The sequence below is a fragment of the Prosopis cineraria genome, unplaced genomic scaffold (genome assembly GCF_029017545.1).
Source record: "Prosopis cineraria cultivar Desert tree isolate PC_DT_omini unplaced genomic scaffold, ASM2901754v1 PC10, whole genome shotgun sequence".
Taxonomy (NCBI): Eukaryota; Viridiplantae; Streptophyta; class Magnoliopsida; order Fabales; family Fabaceae; genus Prosopis; species Prosopis cineraria.
The window spans coordinates 29,969,333-29,986,952 of record NW_026555341.1 but is presented as its reverse complement, the minus strand read 5'-3'; the positions used below and the strand labels follow the sequence as shown (position 1 = coordinate 29,986,952).

General features: G+C 31.6%; 1 protein-coding gene across 9 annotated transcripts; it reads left to right on the top strand.

Annotated features, from left to right (window-relative positions):
- Positions 1-2,466: 2,466 nt before the first annotated feature.
- Positions 2,467-12,706, top strand: LOC129323025 (disease resistance protein At4g27190-like). 9 transcript variants are annotated; one of them, XM_054969547.1, is made up of 7 exons: positions 2,467-2,595; positions 2,696-2,752; positions 4,774-7,768; positions 7,903-8,514; positions 10,230-10,835; positions 11,081-11,759; positions 12,380-12,706. In XM_054969547.1, the coding sequence occupies exons 3-7, from the start codon at positions 5,081-5,083 to the stop codon at positions 12,544-12,546; spliced, it is 4,752 nt and encodes a 1,583-aa protein (XP_054825522.1). In that variant the 5' UTR covers positions 2,467-2,595; positions 2,696-2,752; positions 4,774-5,080; the 3' UTR covers positions 12,547-12,706. The 9 variants fall into 9 exon arrangements, with proteins under 9 accessions (XP_054825522.1, XP_054825521.1, XP_054825523.1 ...); XM_054969546.1 differs by having other exon boundaries at positions 4,681-7,768; XM_054969548.1 differs by having other exon boundaries at positions 2,696-2,785.
- The last annotated feature ends 4,914 nt before the right edge of the window (positions 12,707-17,620 follow it).

Genomic DNA, 17,620 nt, shown 5'->3' with positions numbered 1-17,620 from the left:
ATATATTTTAAATATAAATTATTAAAATTAAATTCATTTTCATTGATATATTGTCATACCAAATATAAAAATTTTGAAATAAGACAACTTATTTTTGGTTGTCCTTTTTTCTTTTTTTAATTAATATTAGGCCTTACTTTTTTAGTTTTATTTTTCTTTGAATCGGATTCTATCACTTCTCTGAGCTGAGTTTTACACATTTAACTCACCTAATTTGAGTTTAATTGAGTTCACATTTAATTTAAATTTATGAAGATAATATGATTTTATAAGTTAAAAACGTAAAATTGGTATATTTGAAAAGTCAACTTGTGAGTTTAATTGAGTTTGTATCTAATCTAAATTTATAAATGAGTTAGTACAATTTTATAAGTTAAAAATGTAAAAATGATAAGGTTGAAAATTCAACTCAAGAGTTTAATAACAATGGTGTGAAATTCTCGTTTCTTAAATAAATGATTGGATGTTTGATTCCAAGCACTTGTAAATATAAAAAATCTTAGTCGGAGGGTTTTATTCTTTGGCCTGCATACCCTTGTAAAGATTAGAACCTCCAACCCTTTGCTCTTTGTTACTGGCAAAAATAGCACAACATCGCGGAGGAATAATTAAATTAAGACGGCCACTTCCTTCTTGGTTTTTTTTAATTAAATGAAAAATACTATTAAAATCAGAGACAAACAAATGCTACAATGACATTACCTACAGGCGTCAAGACAAACTTTCGAACCTGTTTGGATACCCCAAAAAGAAAATTAATTATGAAAGCTTTAACCATAGTTCTGTTAAAAAAAAAAAATCCCCAAACACCCTCTTTTTTTTTTAATTATTATCATGTCTTGCATTCTTAATTGCATTTCAAAGAAGCTCATTTCACCAGCTTCTGCAAATCAATTATTTGCGTTTAGCTTTAATGGTGTGTCAAAAATTTTCAAATATCAAACAGATCCTTGTATGGCTTATTGGTACCTCATTATACTGATAGCCTTCTTGTTTTTTTTTTTTTGGCCAACTTATAATATATTTATAATAAATAGATATTATTATACATATTGAAAAAATAGATGAAAACAAACTTAATAATATAAAACGTAACTTTATCGTCTATTATTATATATATATATGGATTTATTTTTTTACATACATTAAATTATTAATATTAATATAAATTAGATTTATATAATTCATGAGATATATAAGTTTTTTTATTTTTATAAAAAAATCAGGTATATAAGTTAAATAATATATTTTACTTGTTAAATAAATTTGAAAAAATTTAATAATACATGTAACTTTATCAATAATTTAATTTTCAAAAGCAATATTATTTATGGTAATTTATACATTTAAAATTAATTCGCACTAAATCAGTTAAATATTTTCAATTCTGTTAAAATTAATTTCAGAAAAAATAATATTTAAATATGATCACATTATAACATAATCACTTATAATCAAAATCAATAATATTTATCAATTTTTTTATATAATTAATTATATCCAAAGGTGCAGCAGTCATGACACGAATTTGGTGCTTATCCTCTCCCCAAGAAAAAGTCGGATTTCAGATTTATTCCTCACAGTTGACCCAATAAATAAAGTGAAAGGAAGCCAAGGGATCTTGATTCTTGAATATATAGTTAGAACGTAAATGTAAGGTATTGTTGAAGCTCATTCAATTTTGCATCTTACTTTCTTTGTGTCTTTTTCGGGAATGAATGATCCAAGAGGTTGAAAGACGAAAAGAGGGTTAAGCATCATCGCTATACCATCACCAATTTACCATGGGGAAACGACAAATGAAAAGAAACCAAAGCTTGAATAGCAGAGAAGAAGGGAATCTATCTTGGGTGATCGTCGCCCTCTATGATGGTGCTCATTTGGATAAAAAAATATGAACCATTCAAATTTTAATTTAAATAATCTATATTTAATAAATTATTTTATATTTATTAAAATAAAAATTTATAAAAATTATTAAAAAATAATAATAATTTTTTTATTATCAATTGGGTCTAGATTTAATTTATAGCATCTAATTTAATATTAAAATTTTTATATATTGACTACACAAATATACTTTTTATAGTCTAAATTTAAAATTTTTAACTTGTAATTTTTTTAAAAATATTTCAAAAAAATGTTATATTTTTATTAAATCTGGACTGTACATAATATATTTGAGTAGTCAAAATATAAAAATATAAAAAATTAATTTTAAACTAAACTATATAAAATAAATGTGAGTAGTTAATATATAAAAGTTATAAAAAATTTAATATTAAATTGAACCCTTTAAAATAAATATAGGCTTGATTGATGACAATATATATATATATATATATATATAATTTTTATTTTAATAAATATAAAATAATCTATTAAATCTGAGTCACACACCCAGGATAAACCCGATAAGAAGGACCTACACACACAGCAAAGAATAATTGAAAAAATAGTTGGAAAGCAAAGCAGAAGAGATTCACACTTTTGTTAAATATATTTAATTTGGAAGAATCACAGTCCAACAGGGATCGCAACTATTATCCTGCTTCTCGCATTCATCTTCCTCTCCATTCTCTTTCCTTCGTTTGGGTGAGTTCCATTTTCAATTTTCAAAACCTTTACGCTATACTTGCTGTCTGTACATTTCCCTTCCAAAATTGCTCAACTGGGTTTTTCTTACAACCTTCAGACTGCGACATCAGAGACAGTTCAGATCTTGGATTCATCAATTGGTCCGACGTCTCTGGTAGTCTCTCTATCGTCAACTTCTAAGTCTCAAGTTAGTCTATTTCTATTATTTATTGTTTTGTTTTAATGTTATGTTTAACCTTACCAGTTACCCTGGTAGACTCTAAAATTTTAATTCCAACGTAACAATCCCAACACTAGATATTGTCTTGTTTCTCAAAAGTTAGCCTTGTTTGCTCGAGTCTCACTTTCTCTCACGACCAGTGTTAGATTGTTTTAACCTTCTTGCAAATTTTTTAAAATCTTATTTGATCCTTATAGAATAAAGATATAATAATTAATGTCTTTTTTTAATTAATTTTTTTTACTTTTTATGTTATGTAACAATACCGATACCAAAAATCATACAACGGAGTTCAAATTATCCGAGGGTTCTTTAATAAGAAAAAAGAAGCTTATTTTTTGTTCAGACTTTCTTTTCCATCTCATAATCTGTATTTTCAGGGTTTTTTTTATGCTATCAAACCAACTCATTTTTTTTTTAACTGATCTCACACCACTTTTTAGTTTTCAATCTTCTTCTGCTTGAGAGAGAGTTTGAACTGGATTTAAATATAGATCTCATACCACTTTTCACTCTTTTTTTTTCCCTTTAAACAAATAAACTACACAAAAATTCACAGATCTCAATTCTTCTTTTTAAAGAGGGGTGGGTTTCTCTCCTTTATTTTTTTTTCCTTCACTGTAAATTTGAACCATTCAAATTAAATCTGTATTTTTAAAAACTATCAAATCTAAATTTTCAAATTCAATTTAATAGTTCAGATCTACAGTAATTTCTTCTCTACTCTCCATTACAGAAAAGAAAATTCAATTCCAAAACATGTATCTTCTTTTTAAACATGTATTCCTCTGATCTTGTTTGTAGCTTTTCTTTCTCAACCATATAGATCGGGTAAAATATTACTTTTGAAACTTTTGCATCTTCCAAAATTTATAGATGAATTCTTCTTAAACTACTCAACTATATCTATTTGTAAAACATCATATTCATTTTTAAATCATTGATACAGTAATTAAGTTGTAGTTTTTGGAAAATTTGTAAATTTTAAAAGTTAACTTATAAATTGTGTGTGAATACTAGTAAATAATAATATTTTAATTATATATATATATATATATATATAAATTATTAATATTTTAATAAGATATTATTAAAATAAATATATATTTTTTTAAAAATGGTAGTCTACCAAAGTAAGTGATTAAGATGGCATTTCGGTCTTTTATATGGAAAAAAATAAAATTTACTTCTTGATATTTGTAATTTAGAAAACTTAATTTTTATTAATATTCTTATATAATACATATCTGTAACTTTTTTTTTTTGAAATTTTTGAAGATTAATTTTTTTGGTCAATTAATAATCAAAATTAATATTTGTTAACGGCAATGGTGACATTACACTATTTTCAAATGTTGTAGGAAACATTGCAGTAAAAAAATTTAGAATTTTAGATGTTTATAGACTTGTAGTTTGAGGAAAAAATTACATTAACCCTAAAAATATTTTTTTTGCTTTAACCTTGTTAATTCACTTTATCAAATAATGTTTGTTTGTGATAATTTATTAATAATAAATTTAACCTAAGAACCATCCTGCACGATATTTTAATTCAAAAAGATTATTTCGATTTCTTTTAGTTAAGTTTTGCTTTAGTTAATTTATATATTTATTGTAAGCCAATTAAATTATATTTATTGTACATGAAAGCGCGCCCATGTACACACTCTTATTGGTTACTTACACTAACAAATATTGAATAATAATATTTTCCCGAATACACGAGAAACAAATCTTGAAAAATTTTCGATCCTCATCAGAAAAGAAAAGATATTATTTGATTTTTTTAATAATTTCATATAAACTTCTTTAAATTTTTTGGGTCATGTATATCATTACGAGATATGCTTTTCTAATGTTAGATTCTTTGAAAGATGGAAAATCTTTAAGGTTTTCTGGGATTCAGTCACGTACAATTGGCAATGTAACTTTTGAAGATATATGGTTCTCTTTAGGCTGTGCTGGCTCAAATGGCAGAGATTGTAATATCAGTTTTTGCCAAAGTTGCTGAATATTTGGTAGATCCAGTGGTACGTCAAGGGAAATATTTGTTCTGTGCTGGCAAAATCACAAAAACTCTTGAAACAGAGAAGCAAAATCTTGAATCAGCTCAATACAAAGTGCAGAATCGTTGCCAAGAAGCAATGGTTAAAGCTGAAAGAATTAATGATGCCGTTGAGAATTGGTTAGGTGAAGTGAAAATTCATATGGATGAGGTGCAAAACTTGGAACAACAAATGAAAGAAAACAACAATTGCTTTCATGGGAGGTGTACTAGCTATTGGAAGAGATATTGTTTGGGCAAAACAGATCGCAAAGAAGATAGAAAACACAAAACAACTTGTTGAAAGGAATAATTTTGATCCCTTTTCTGTCCCTGGCGAAATTCCAGATATAGAGTATTTTTCTTCTAGAAATTTTGTGTATTTCCAGTCTACAAAGTTGGCTTCAGATGAACTTTTGGCAGGTCTCCAAGATGACGGTACCCACATGATTGGATTGTATGGAATGGGAGGCTCCGGCAAAACAACCTTGGTTAAAGAGGTTGGCAAAGAGGCCAAAAAATCAAAGCTCTTTGATCGAGTCATACTTGCTACCATCTCCCAAAATCCAGATAATAAAAGGATTCAAGATGAAATTGCAGACATGTTAGATTTGGAATTGAAAGAACAAAGTGAAGCTGGAAGAGCAAGACGTTTGTCAATGAGATTGAGTAGTGGGGAAAGGATACTCATGATATTAGATGATGTGTGGGCTAAGATTGATTTAAAGGATATTGGTATTCCTTTTGAAGATTATCATGTGGGCTGCAAGGTCCTTCTTACTACTCGACGTCAGCGAGTATGCATTTTGATGAATTGTGAGAGGAAGATTCCATTGCATCTCTTAGCTGAAGAGGAATCTTGGACATTGCTCAAAAAGCATGCTCGTATTGTAGACAAATCATTACATGGTGTGGCACAAGAAATTGTTGGGGAATGTAAAGGGCTTCCTATTGCAATTCAAGCTGTAGGAGCCTCTTTGAAAGAAAAGTTTATAGAAGAATGGAATGAAGCACTGGCAAGATTGAGGTTTTCAAAACCAATTGATGAGGAACCAGGTGTTAGAGATGCCTTTTCTTGTCTTAAGTTGAGCTATGATTATTTGAAGAGCCATGAAGCCAAGTCACTCTTTTTGATGTGCTCCATGTATCCAGAAGATGCAGATATCTTTGTTGAAGATTTGTTTAGAATTGCAATTGGTTTAGGCATGTGTGAAGAATTGCGTTCACTTGAAGAGGTGAGAAATAAAGTGAATGCATGTATAAATAATCTTGTAGATTCTTGTTTGCTAATGTGGTCTGAGAGAAAGAAAGACCACTCGAGAATGCATGACATAATTCGAGATGTAGCATTGTGGATATCATTCCAAGAAAATCGCACTATTCTAGTGAATCTTGAGAAGGATATGAAGGTGGAAATTATAAATGAATCGATAAAAGATTGTTATGCATTCACTTCTTGGTGTAATCAAACATCTCAATTTCCTCAAATATTAGATGCTCCAAAACTTGAGATTTTGTTGTTTAACAACATAGGTGCATGTGAATTATCAGAAGCAAATTTTAGAGGTATGGCATCACTCAAGGTAATGCAAATCAACTCTAGATATCATGAAGCAGTGGACTTCTCATCACTATCGTACTCTATGAATTTGCTAACTAATCTACAAACTTTGCGCTTGCAATGTTGTCGATTAGGTGATGATTTGTCATGGGTGTTAGGCCTCAAAAGACTTGAAGTTCTTGACTTGAAAGAAAGTTCATTTAAGGAACTTCCACAAGGATTAGAAGAGTTGAGAAAATTGAAGTTGTTGGTTTTGTCTTGGATCAACGAGCAAAGTTTTAAGATAGTGGAGAGATGCACACATCTGGAAGAGTTATATGCTTCACAAATCCGACTAAGTAGAACAACTTTAAAACTTGGTGGATGTTATTCCAAAAATGCCACTTTTCCCATATTACGGAGATATGAACTTGAAATTGGGAACTATCATGAAATTCATAGGCAACATTCTAAAGCCTTAACGGGTTGTCACTCTAAGGTTTTGTCCTTGGGAGAATTAAAAATCTTTGCTTTAACTCCATTTATTATGGATCTTTTACAACGAGCTGAAGCTGTTTGTTTAAATAAACTTGATGGAGGTTTCAAAAATATCGTTCCAGACATCGTTCAGGGTGTTCGAAGGATGAATGAGTTGATTAGCTTGTGGCTTCATTCTTTTTCAAATTTAGAATGTGTTGTTGATGCAACTTCTCATATTGTTGATTTGTTTCAAGCAGAAACTTTGTTTCCAAAGCTAATTAAGTTAAGGTTGGAGTCTTTGAGCAATTTGAAAAAAGTTTGCTGCGGTCCACCTTTGCTTCTCTTCTTCGAGAAATTGCAAGAATTGCATGTATCTCATTGTCCTATGTTAACATCACTCTTCCCAAAGTGTGTTGCCAGAGCTGTGTTGGCGTTACAGAAGCTAACTGTAGAAAGTTGTGGTGAATTGAAGAATATAATAGATGAGGATGGTGATGGTACTATCAATCAAATAATTTCAGCTTCAAACAATTCACATTCGGCGTTCTCACAATTGAAAAGTTTGACCATCCTTGATTGTCATAAGTTAGAATATGTATTCTCAAACTCTTGTGCTCAAGGCCTTGTGCAGTTAGAGGAGGTGTGCATTCAGGGGGCTTCTCAACTAAAATATGCTTTTGGCCAACATGAAGATGAACATCAAGAGTTTCAGATAGAGCTTCCTATTCTGAAATCACTTGAACTTCATGGCTTGAAAAATTTGATTAGCATTTTCCCAAAAAACTATCTTTCGAGTTGCCCATGTTTGAGGAAATTGCGTTGGGTGAGATGTCCAAAATTCAGAGCTTCATGTGTTAACATTATGGTTGGTTCAAATATAAATATGGTATGTATTTCCATGTGCAGTCCATTGTATTATTTGAAGGAATTTTCCTTGTTACATTTATAATATCTATGAAAATAATGCAAAAAAAGCAAGGTGACTATCTTATTTTGATTTGCTAAATGTTATAATTACAGGACAACCAGTTATACAGCAAGGTTTCAGCTCCATTATCGTTTCTAAAGTTAGAGAAACTTGAGGTTAAGGGTTGTAGTGTTGAAGACATTCTATTTCCACTTGAAAGGGATGTTTTTACTGAAACGAATTCCCAAAACAACTTGATCTCACCCTTAGGCACTCTGAGATTGGATAATATGCCAGAGCTAAAGTTTGTTTGGAGTGGTCCAATGGGAACAGTGAGCCTCCAAAATCTTAGAGTATTTACAGTGAGTGGGTGCAACAATTTGAAGATGATTTTCTCCCCTGTAATTCTTAAAAGTATACAACTATTGGAGCGTCTTGAAATATCAGATTGCAATGAATTGGAGGAAATAATGTGCGGTATAGACGTAGGAGATCAACAACAAGGCCCAATGGACGCTCAATCCGTGCAAGTATTCTTTCCAAATCTGAGAGAGCTTCAAGTTTGGAGATGTAGCAAGCTCAAATGCTTATTTTCAATAGCCATAGATTGGAACAATCATTTAAAGAATGTGTTACCCAACTTGAAATCCTTAACTTTGGAACAAGTGCCAAGTCTCCAGGATTTTTGCTACAGTTTATCCTTTTCCAACAATCACCTTTTCCAGGTACTCACATATTTTGTGGTCATTTTGCTTTCTTTATATTACTTTTCTTGCTACACCTTTTTTACATCTCAATTATTAGTGTGTGGAATCATTAGGAGTCGCACGTGTGTGTCTATCAATATTTGATTTAACTCCCAATTGGAGTTTCAAAATCCTAAAAACAACTATACTCATATATATATATATAGTTTTTCTAATATATGTACCCATTTTTCAATTGTTTCTAAATATTTATGTGACAATTAATTCTCTATTTGATTCAAGGAAAATGGAAGAGGAGAAATTTTAAGGAGTCCAATTAAAAAAAAAAATTGACAAGCAGAGTTATAAAATTTTTATAGAAAAAATAGAAGGAAAAAAAATATAAGAGGAAGGAGCAAGGAAACACAATTAAAAACTTTAACCTCATTTTTTCATTTTATTTTTAATCTAAATCATTAAAATATTCACTACTTCCCTTCCATCTGCCTTCAACCTAACACAATATTTTTTTTTATTTCAGAATTTGTTCTTCCACATTGTATAAACAATTTTTCTTATTTTAGAATTTCTCACCCATTGTATTTTGAATATAAATAACAATTTTTAAGGTCCATTTGTTTAAAATTAATAAATAAATAATTTTTATGTGGTTTAGAGATTTTAAAAATAAATTTATTTTGTAATGATTGTAAAAATAGATATTATTTTATGTTTAGTTATACTAATAAAAAATAATTATAACAAATTATATTTAACAACACATTTTATCTTAGAACAACACCTTGTACATATTAAAAATTTAAAGTTTTAAACAGAATATTTTATTCCAAAATTTATAACTTTTGCCATTGCATATTAAAAAAATAAAAAAACTTGTTTTATTTTAAAATTCTTATCCATGTACCGATAAAAAAATATAAATAATATCTTATTTTATTCCATAATCTTTACACTTGTAATTTAAAATTTAGATAACAATTTGTAATATTTTATATTTTTTTATAAGTTCATGCATACATATTGAGTTAGAAGTTTTTTTAAGAATGGGGGTATCATTACTTCAGAAAGAAAATTACAAAAGGACCCTGGCAGCGCAGTTGCACTGAATTAGAAATTATATTTTGGTAACGACTCCTTTTTTTTTAACAATTTGTTCTTCTTGTACATTTAAATTAAATTATTTTATAGTTTATGTAAATTAAATTTGTAATTTACCCCATCTTCCAACTATATAAAAAGTAATAAAAAAAACCTGAAAAAAATGATAATTGGATACCATCTTCACACAATATTTAATTTCTTTTTCCTGTGCTTGTACCGTGTGGGAAAAAATAACAGTTGAATTATCAATTTTCAACAGCATTTGAATATATAATTTTTGTCAAAGGATTTAACTGGTAAGTAGACGACATTCCGTAGCTTTATAGAAAGGTACAACATGATTATTCAATTTTATTTTCCTGTGTTTTGCTGCTTCCCTTTTTTTAAGCAAACCATGCGACCATTATAACAACTGATTGATCAATTTTTAATTCCAAATTATTTTTTTTCTGAAGTAAAATGAGCATTTCCACCTATTAATTTTTTTAAAAGAAAAAATATCGTACAAACAATTTTGTTATCAAAATTTTTTAATACACGCATATGAATATGTTAAAATTTTATAGAAAAAAAGAAACCAGGAGCACTTGTTGATTTTGTTATGGTGTTGGGTTGGCTCTTTGTATATGCAGCTGTTGGGTTCAAAACTAGAACGCTTGTGGTTAGGAAGTGAGCCTGAGCTATGGGTGACATGGAGAGCTCCTTTACAGATTTCGAACTTTGTCCATCTTCAAGACCTTAGACTGAGTGAATGTAAGGAATTGAAATCTCTATTTGGTGAGGGCTTCCACGGAAGAAGCCTACCAATGTTACAATATCTTAGGATAAGCAAGTGTGAGGAGTTGGAGGACATTCTGAGAGCGGATAATGAATTCCAAACATGCTTTCCTAAATTGGATTACCTCAGAGTTGAGCATTGCAACAAGCTCAAGTATCTTTTCTCAATCTCCTCTCTCACTCCATTGCTTCCCCATTTAGAGACAATATACATATCTGAATGTGCAAAGTTAGAGGAGCTTTTTAGATGCAGCAGTGAAGACACCAGTAACAATGTCAATGAAATCGCGCTTCCAAACTTAACATTCATACATCTAGTGAAATTGCCAAGTCTTGTTGATGTCTGCAATGGGTTCAAGTTATACGCTGTGAACCTTGAACAAATTAGGATGCAAGAATGTCCAAAATTTTCTTCAATCATGGGGGCAACTGGGAGCATAGTCACTCAAATAAAGAGAAAGGTAAGTTGGATTCTTCATGTTGGTTTTGTTTGCTTCACATGGATGTCAAAAATGAAAATGAATGGTGCTTGAACACTTATCGTAGCATGTTAGAGCCTGGAACCACTTCTACCCAGTATCAAACACTTGAACAATAAATATATGTGATCAAAATTAATCATTATAGTAATGTTTAATTGTTAAATGTGTTTAGGCTCCCTTTCCTTCGTTAGTTCATTAATGAGCTTCATTCGTGTTTCCCATAGGACGCAGAGCCTCGTGGGAACAACGACAGTCAAATGCTTGATCAACTCCCATATTTCTTCCCAGAATATTTGACTTTAATGAAATTAGGGTTACAAAAATTAAGTGAGCTAAGCTTCATATGCAGGGCTTTCAGTACTCCCTCCCAAAATTCAAGCTTCCAATATCTTAGATTTTTAACAGTGCATGGATGTGGAAAACTGAAATGCATCTTCTCCTCCTCTGTTTGGGGAAGCCTTCAACATCTGACACAGTTGGAAATTAGAGAATGTGAGGAAGTAGAGGAAATCATGCAAGAGTTGGAAGAAGCTCAGCATGTATCCCACATTTCTTTCCCAAAATTGCGGTGGATAACAGTGGAGGGGTGCCACAAGTTGAAATGCCTTTTCAGGACACCTACAATTGCAATGCTTCTTCCAGAACTAAGTCTCATAGAGGTATCAAAAGCTGCACAAATGGAGGAGCTCTTTTCGCATAATTATAATGGTGATGAAGACACTGTCACTACACAACATATTGTGTTTTCAAATCTCTACTCGTTGAAACTTTCAAAATTGCCAAGCCTCGCTCACTTCTGCAAAGGACTCAACTTAAATGCTCCATACCTTGTTGATGTCCAGATAAATGAATGCCCAAAATTTGACTTTTCCTTTGAGGAACCCACTTCCATAGAAAGCACAGGTATATATTTATCATGCTCCCACAATTTCCTTATTCCTTTATAATCACTGTTAGTCTATTACTATATATATACGTAAATGGATCATGTGTTAAAAAATTACGAATGGATCAAATATTACAAAAATTACGCGTAGCAAATGTTTGGTTACCTCTCACTTCATAGAGTTACTTGTTAATTTTTTTTTTTGGTGGTAAAAAGAGTTACTTGTTAATTTTATTTAGTCGTCTTGACATCAGCTTTTCTGTTCCCAAAACTTACTTCAATAAGCTTATAATTAACTTCAAAATTTTAATAATTATAATTCACTTTAAGAAAATAGAAATGCATCATTTCTATTTTTAACAGAAATTTATCCTATGTGCCCAAAAACATTTTTTTCCTTCAATGCTGCTGATAAATATCATTAATTTAACACAAAATGAAAACAGAACAACATGTGAATTCCATGGAAAGTTCCCCATTGTTAAAATAATATGGATTGTTATGTTCCCTTTAAAATTATATACTCTTGAGATCAATCAAAATTCTGAGTTTGAAAAGGTTCGGTTGAGAGCATGCAGTAACTTCTCTGCTTTATTTGATTTGTTAAAAAAGATGTGTATGTTGAAGTGTGAATTAGTGTTCATAAGCAGAATGAAAACATTGCAGCACCACGAATCATTTGATGGAGAGCATATGATAAGGGAAAGAGCAGATGGCAGGAGCGAAAAGAAAGCAGTAATTATCATATGCATGGGGATGTTACTAGTTAGAAAGTTGTGTTTTTATTGTAAAAAAACCTGGTGATTTCAAATTCTGAAATTTTAAGCAAGGCCTGTAAAACAGTGTATCTGGTAATCCAAGTGGGGAATTTTCGAGTGGTATAGTGTGGATGATTATGAATGTGTGGATCATTGTTTTGGATTGTATTGACTGTGATGATAGAACTTATATTCCTTGTGAACAACCAGCTTCTTGAATATTACAAGCACAGTTTAATGGGCTTTTGTCTTTTGATAAGGTAACTCTCGCCCTCCTCGTTTTTTTTTTTTTTTGGCGGCTATGGTTTATGATGAGAGATCTTGATTAATATTCCTATCCATTTGATTTCATTAGATTCCAACTAACCAAACGGCTATATCTTCCACACCTAAGTATCTCCAGAAGCTATTAGGTAATATGGCAGAAACAGGGGAGAGTAATACGGTATAACCAAAAAATTATTTTGGAGACCTTTTTTGACAAATTAAATTCTTATCCATCATCTTGAGGGATTTTCATTTATTTAATTTGAATATGATGATTTCACTATGTTTTCACTAATTAAAAGAATTTTCCACTTGCTTTTGTTTAATAAGATTTATTTATCAATTAGAGGATTTATTTATCAATTAGAGTTGGGTCTAGCTGAAGGGGCTTATCCTCATAATATAACGAAACAATGATCAAATCCCCAATAAAAGATATGTCCATATTTAGTATTTGATAGTTTCTCTAATAGGATTATCTCCAATAAGAGAATAGTTATGAGTTAGAAAAAAAATGATCTGCTTGTGTTGTATAGAGACATAAGCCCATGCACTTTATTTAAAATTTTTTAAATAATGATGAGTATTTTTTTTTAAAGTCTACTTCATCATTTCATAACATCATTTTTCTTTGTAGTGTTAGTCTAAAAATAATGTATGGATTTAGCTAAGAGCCAGGTGAAAAGCAAATTGTTTGCTATTTTGTAAATGAAAAAAGAAAACACCATAGAGATGGTGAGAGTGATGAGCATGGAAGATGAAGAGGAGGCTAATAACTTTTAAAGGCCTTTTGGTTGCAAGAATCCTAGTGATAAACATTTTTTTAGTCTTTAACATAATGTACACTACGAATTATTAATTATGCTTTTTCTTTTAAATTTTACCTTCATTTAAATACTTATACAGATCTCACTACTATAAAAAATCTTTATTTGACAATTATTTTTTGTCTTATTTAACAGTTATTAACCGTAAAGTAGGGTGGCGTCATATATTAAAAGCTCCCTTACTTAATAGTTATTAACTATTAAATAAGAGTGACTTTACTTGACTATTATTTTAAAATAACCATCAAATATTTTCTTTTAAATTTAAAATTGGGTCAATTTTAAAAAATAATAATCCAATAATGTAAATTAAATATGTTTTTATATATTTTGGGACAAAATCATAGTGGCAAGTATCTTTGAGATGAAGACTAAGGTGCCAGATTCCTACAAAGGCAAGAGTGGTATTATTTTCTTTTGACTTTTTAACTTTTATAAAATTACTTTAAGATCCTTGGCCCACCAGATTTATTTCTTCCTCCCCAATCCAATTTTTGTGTTTTTTACAGGAGCTGAGGGAACGAGAGAGATCTGATATTCCAGAACCTTCAGCCTTAACTCTTCTTCAATTCAACTGGTGTTCTCCATCATTCCTCTTTAGTCTTCAACGTCTCCGGCGTGAGTGTGCTAGAGAGCGTCGTCCGTCCCTGCTGCCGTGAGGTTCTCCTCTTCCTTGCTCTGCTGTCATTCAGTTCAACCCTTGCACATTTGCTTGCGTTGGTTGCTGTCAGTTCTTCTTCTTCCTTCTCTGCTAGTCAGCTCGCTGTCGTTGACAGGTGCGACAGCTCTGTCCACCATTGTTGTGAAGTTCTGCTGTGAGTTTTCTTCCCCTTGTTGTCTCTAGTGTGAAATCGGCTACAGCTAGATTTGTTTCCGGTTCAAAATTTGTCTTATAATACTAACCGACTATAGTGAGAGATCATTAAAATCCAAAATCTTCATTGAAATCGTCATATTTTTCCTCGTCTACTTCTTCCAAACTTTTTACATGGTTCCTAAAATTAAAATAACTCAAACTAAAAATAAAAAATAGTTACAAGATAAGCGAACCAATACTAAAATAAACTATAAACATAAAATAATTAGTCAAAAATAACTAAATGACTTTTCAACTAATCAATAAAACTCCTCAAAATACATAAAAATATATAGAGTCATCATTAGTTGACTAAAAAATAATAAAAAAAATAACCTCAAAAATTTTGCCCAAAAAAAATTGAACAATCAAAATTTTTTGAAACCTTTTCTGTAATTTGTAGATACTATATTGTAATTTTTTAGTTTTTTTTTATAATTTTTGAATTTCTTTCTTATCACTTTTTAATTAACTAACAGTTAAAATTAACTTCTGTTGAAGTAGCGGCCTTATTGAAAAAAAATGTTGTACTAAATGTAAATTTAGGATCTTACACGCTTTTGACTAGAGCCGAAAATTCGAGCAGGCCAGGCTTATTCGGGCTCGGCCCGAATAGGCCCGGCCCGAATAAGCCTGAACCTGAACAGGCCTGACTCCTCAAAAGCCTGAATAGCCAAGCTCGGCTCGAATTCCTTCGGGCTTCGGACGGCCCGAATACCCGAATTTAATTTTTAAAATTATTTTTAATTATTTTTTTACTTTTAAATTAATTATTTTATTTTATAAAAAATATAAAATATATTTTTTTAATACTTAAATGATGTCTAGGACTCAAATATATGGTATTTAGTATAAAATGATCTAAAACTTAAAGAATTAATTAATATCTATTATATTATATATTTTTTAAAAAAATATAATTTTTTTATTCGGGTATTCGGGCCAAGCCTGAACCCAATCGGGCTTGGCCCGAATTTTTTTGGGCCTGTCCGAATAGGCCCGAACATAAAAAAAATACCTTTTTTCTAAGCCTGACCCTAAAATTTTTCGGGCCAATTCGGGCTAGTCCGTCGGGTTGGCCCGAATTAAGGGCTCTACTTTTGACCTATAGTTTAGAAGCCAACTTATCATTTAATCCAAATTCTTATTACTAAAGCAAGATTAAAGGGTAAACAAAACAATCCAACTATCTTGGATTCCAGGTTTGTCAAACATGTTCGGCCTAAAACTGTCCAAAACCAGCCGCTCTGATGGTCCATTGCCCTCTACTTGTCCTTTTCTGCCATTTCTCTTTCTTACATTGTTGCTGCCTCGTTCGTATCGCCATTTCTTTCTTACTTCACCGTGAGTACTTCAAGTGTCAGTTCTGCACAATCTTTTGGTCCCTCGTTGATGCCAACTTTCTCTTATCCATCACTTAATCTGGCTAGCCTATACTTTCTGCATCCCAACGAGAATCCATCCGTTGCGCTGGTTACTCCTCTTCTAAATGGATCCAGCCATCATTCACGGGCATGCGTGAGATGCGAATGGCGCCCCTCTCCAAAATAAATTAAAGTTTGTCAACGGGATCTCTTCCTCCACTGGTACCAATATAACCTCTTCATTATGCTTGGGAACGATGTGATATGATGGTCCAAGCCCGGATTACTCGCTCATTTCTCCAAATATTGCTCAAACTATTATGTGGATTGACTGTGCTCCTAACATCTGGAACGATCTCTATGATCGCTTCTTTCAAGGCGATATGTGTTTCTCATAGATAAACTTCAGGAAGAGATATACACCATTAGGCAATAAGATTTATCTGTTGGTGAATAGTTTGCAAAGCTAAAGGTACTTTGGGATGAGTTTGTTAATCTTCGATCAGCTAAGACATGTTCGTGCACTCCTAATTGTTCTTGTGGTGCCAATACCTATGCTCATGCTTATCAGGATTAGGATTCGTGATCCAATATCTCAAAAGCCTTAATGATTGTCTTTCAACGTCTAAATCTCATATCATGCCCTAGATCAAAAAGCTTTCATGGTAGCAAAAGGATCTCCACACCCTTCTTCGCCGTCTTCTAAATCTCGAGCTTAGAACAAGGTTTACTCCTATTGTAGGAAGCCGATTCATATTGTTAATTAGAACATGTTACAAGAAACATGGCTATCCACCAAGCTTTAAATTTTGCAATTCATCTTCCTTCGTTCATAATGTATTTGTTGCTAGTGATAAGCCTGAGATTGAGATCAATAAAGGAATTCTTCCTACTCCACCTCTAGCAGCTCAGCAGAACTAACTATTACGCTTGGTTCAATCACAACCTTCTTCATCTAATTCCTTAAATCATGTTTCTACTACACCTATATCGTCCCATCATCCTCTCCTCAAGGTCAGTCTCTTTTCTGAATTGCTGATCGCCATTAACCATATTTGTTCAGACATAACTCGTCTCTCTTGCTATTGTTCAATTTCTCCCATCCAAAAAATCCAACTGACCCTGGTTCTTAAAAATGTCTTATTGGTTGTCTTCTGTACCTTACTACCACTCGACCATATTTGTCATTTTCTGTGCAGCAACTCAATCAATTTACCTCTTGTCCCACTACTCAGCATCTCAAAGTTGCTCACCGTGTGCTTTATTACATCAAAAGTTCTCATGGGAAAGGTCTTTTCTTTCCCTCTTCATCTAATATTAATAGAAAAGTTTTAATGATTTTGATTGGGCTGGGTCTGTTGACTCTAGACGTTCCATTACTGATTTTGCTGTTTATCTTGATCATACCTTGGTTTCTTAGCGTTGCAAGAAGCAAAGTACAGTTTCTCATTCCTCCTCGAAGCTAGAATGTTGTGTTTTGTTTTCGATTACTTGTGAGATTAGCGGCTTCTCTACCTATTTCAGGATCTTCATATTGCTCATCCTAAGCCTGCGTTATTGTTTTGTGAAAGCCAACCTACCCTTCAAATTGCTGCTGCTAATCCTTCTTTTCATGAACCAACGAAACATATTGAAATTGATTGCCATCTTGTCCATGGCAAAGCTCAAGCTTATATTCACTTACTATCTACTCATTCTCGTGACCAGCTCGCTGACATCTAAGCCTCTTTCCCCTTCTCCATTTTTTTTTCTTTATCTCTCAAGCTATGCTTGCATGATATCCATACACCAGCTTGCGGGGGGTAT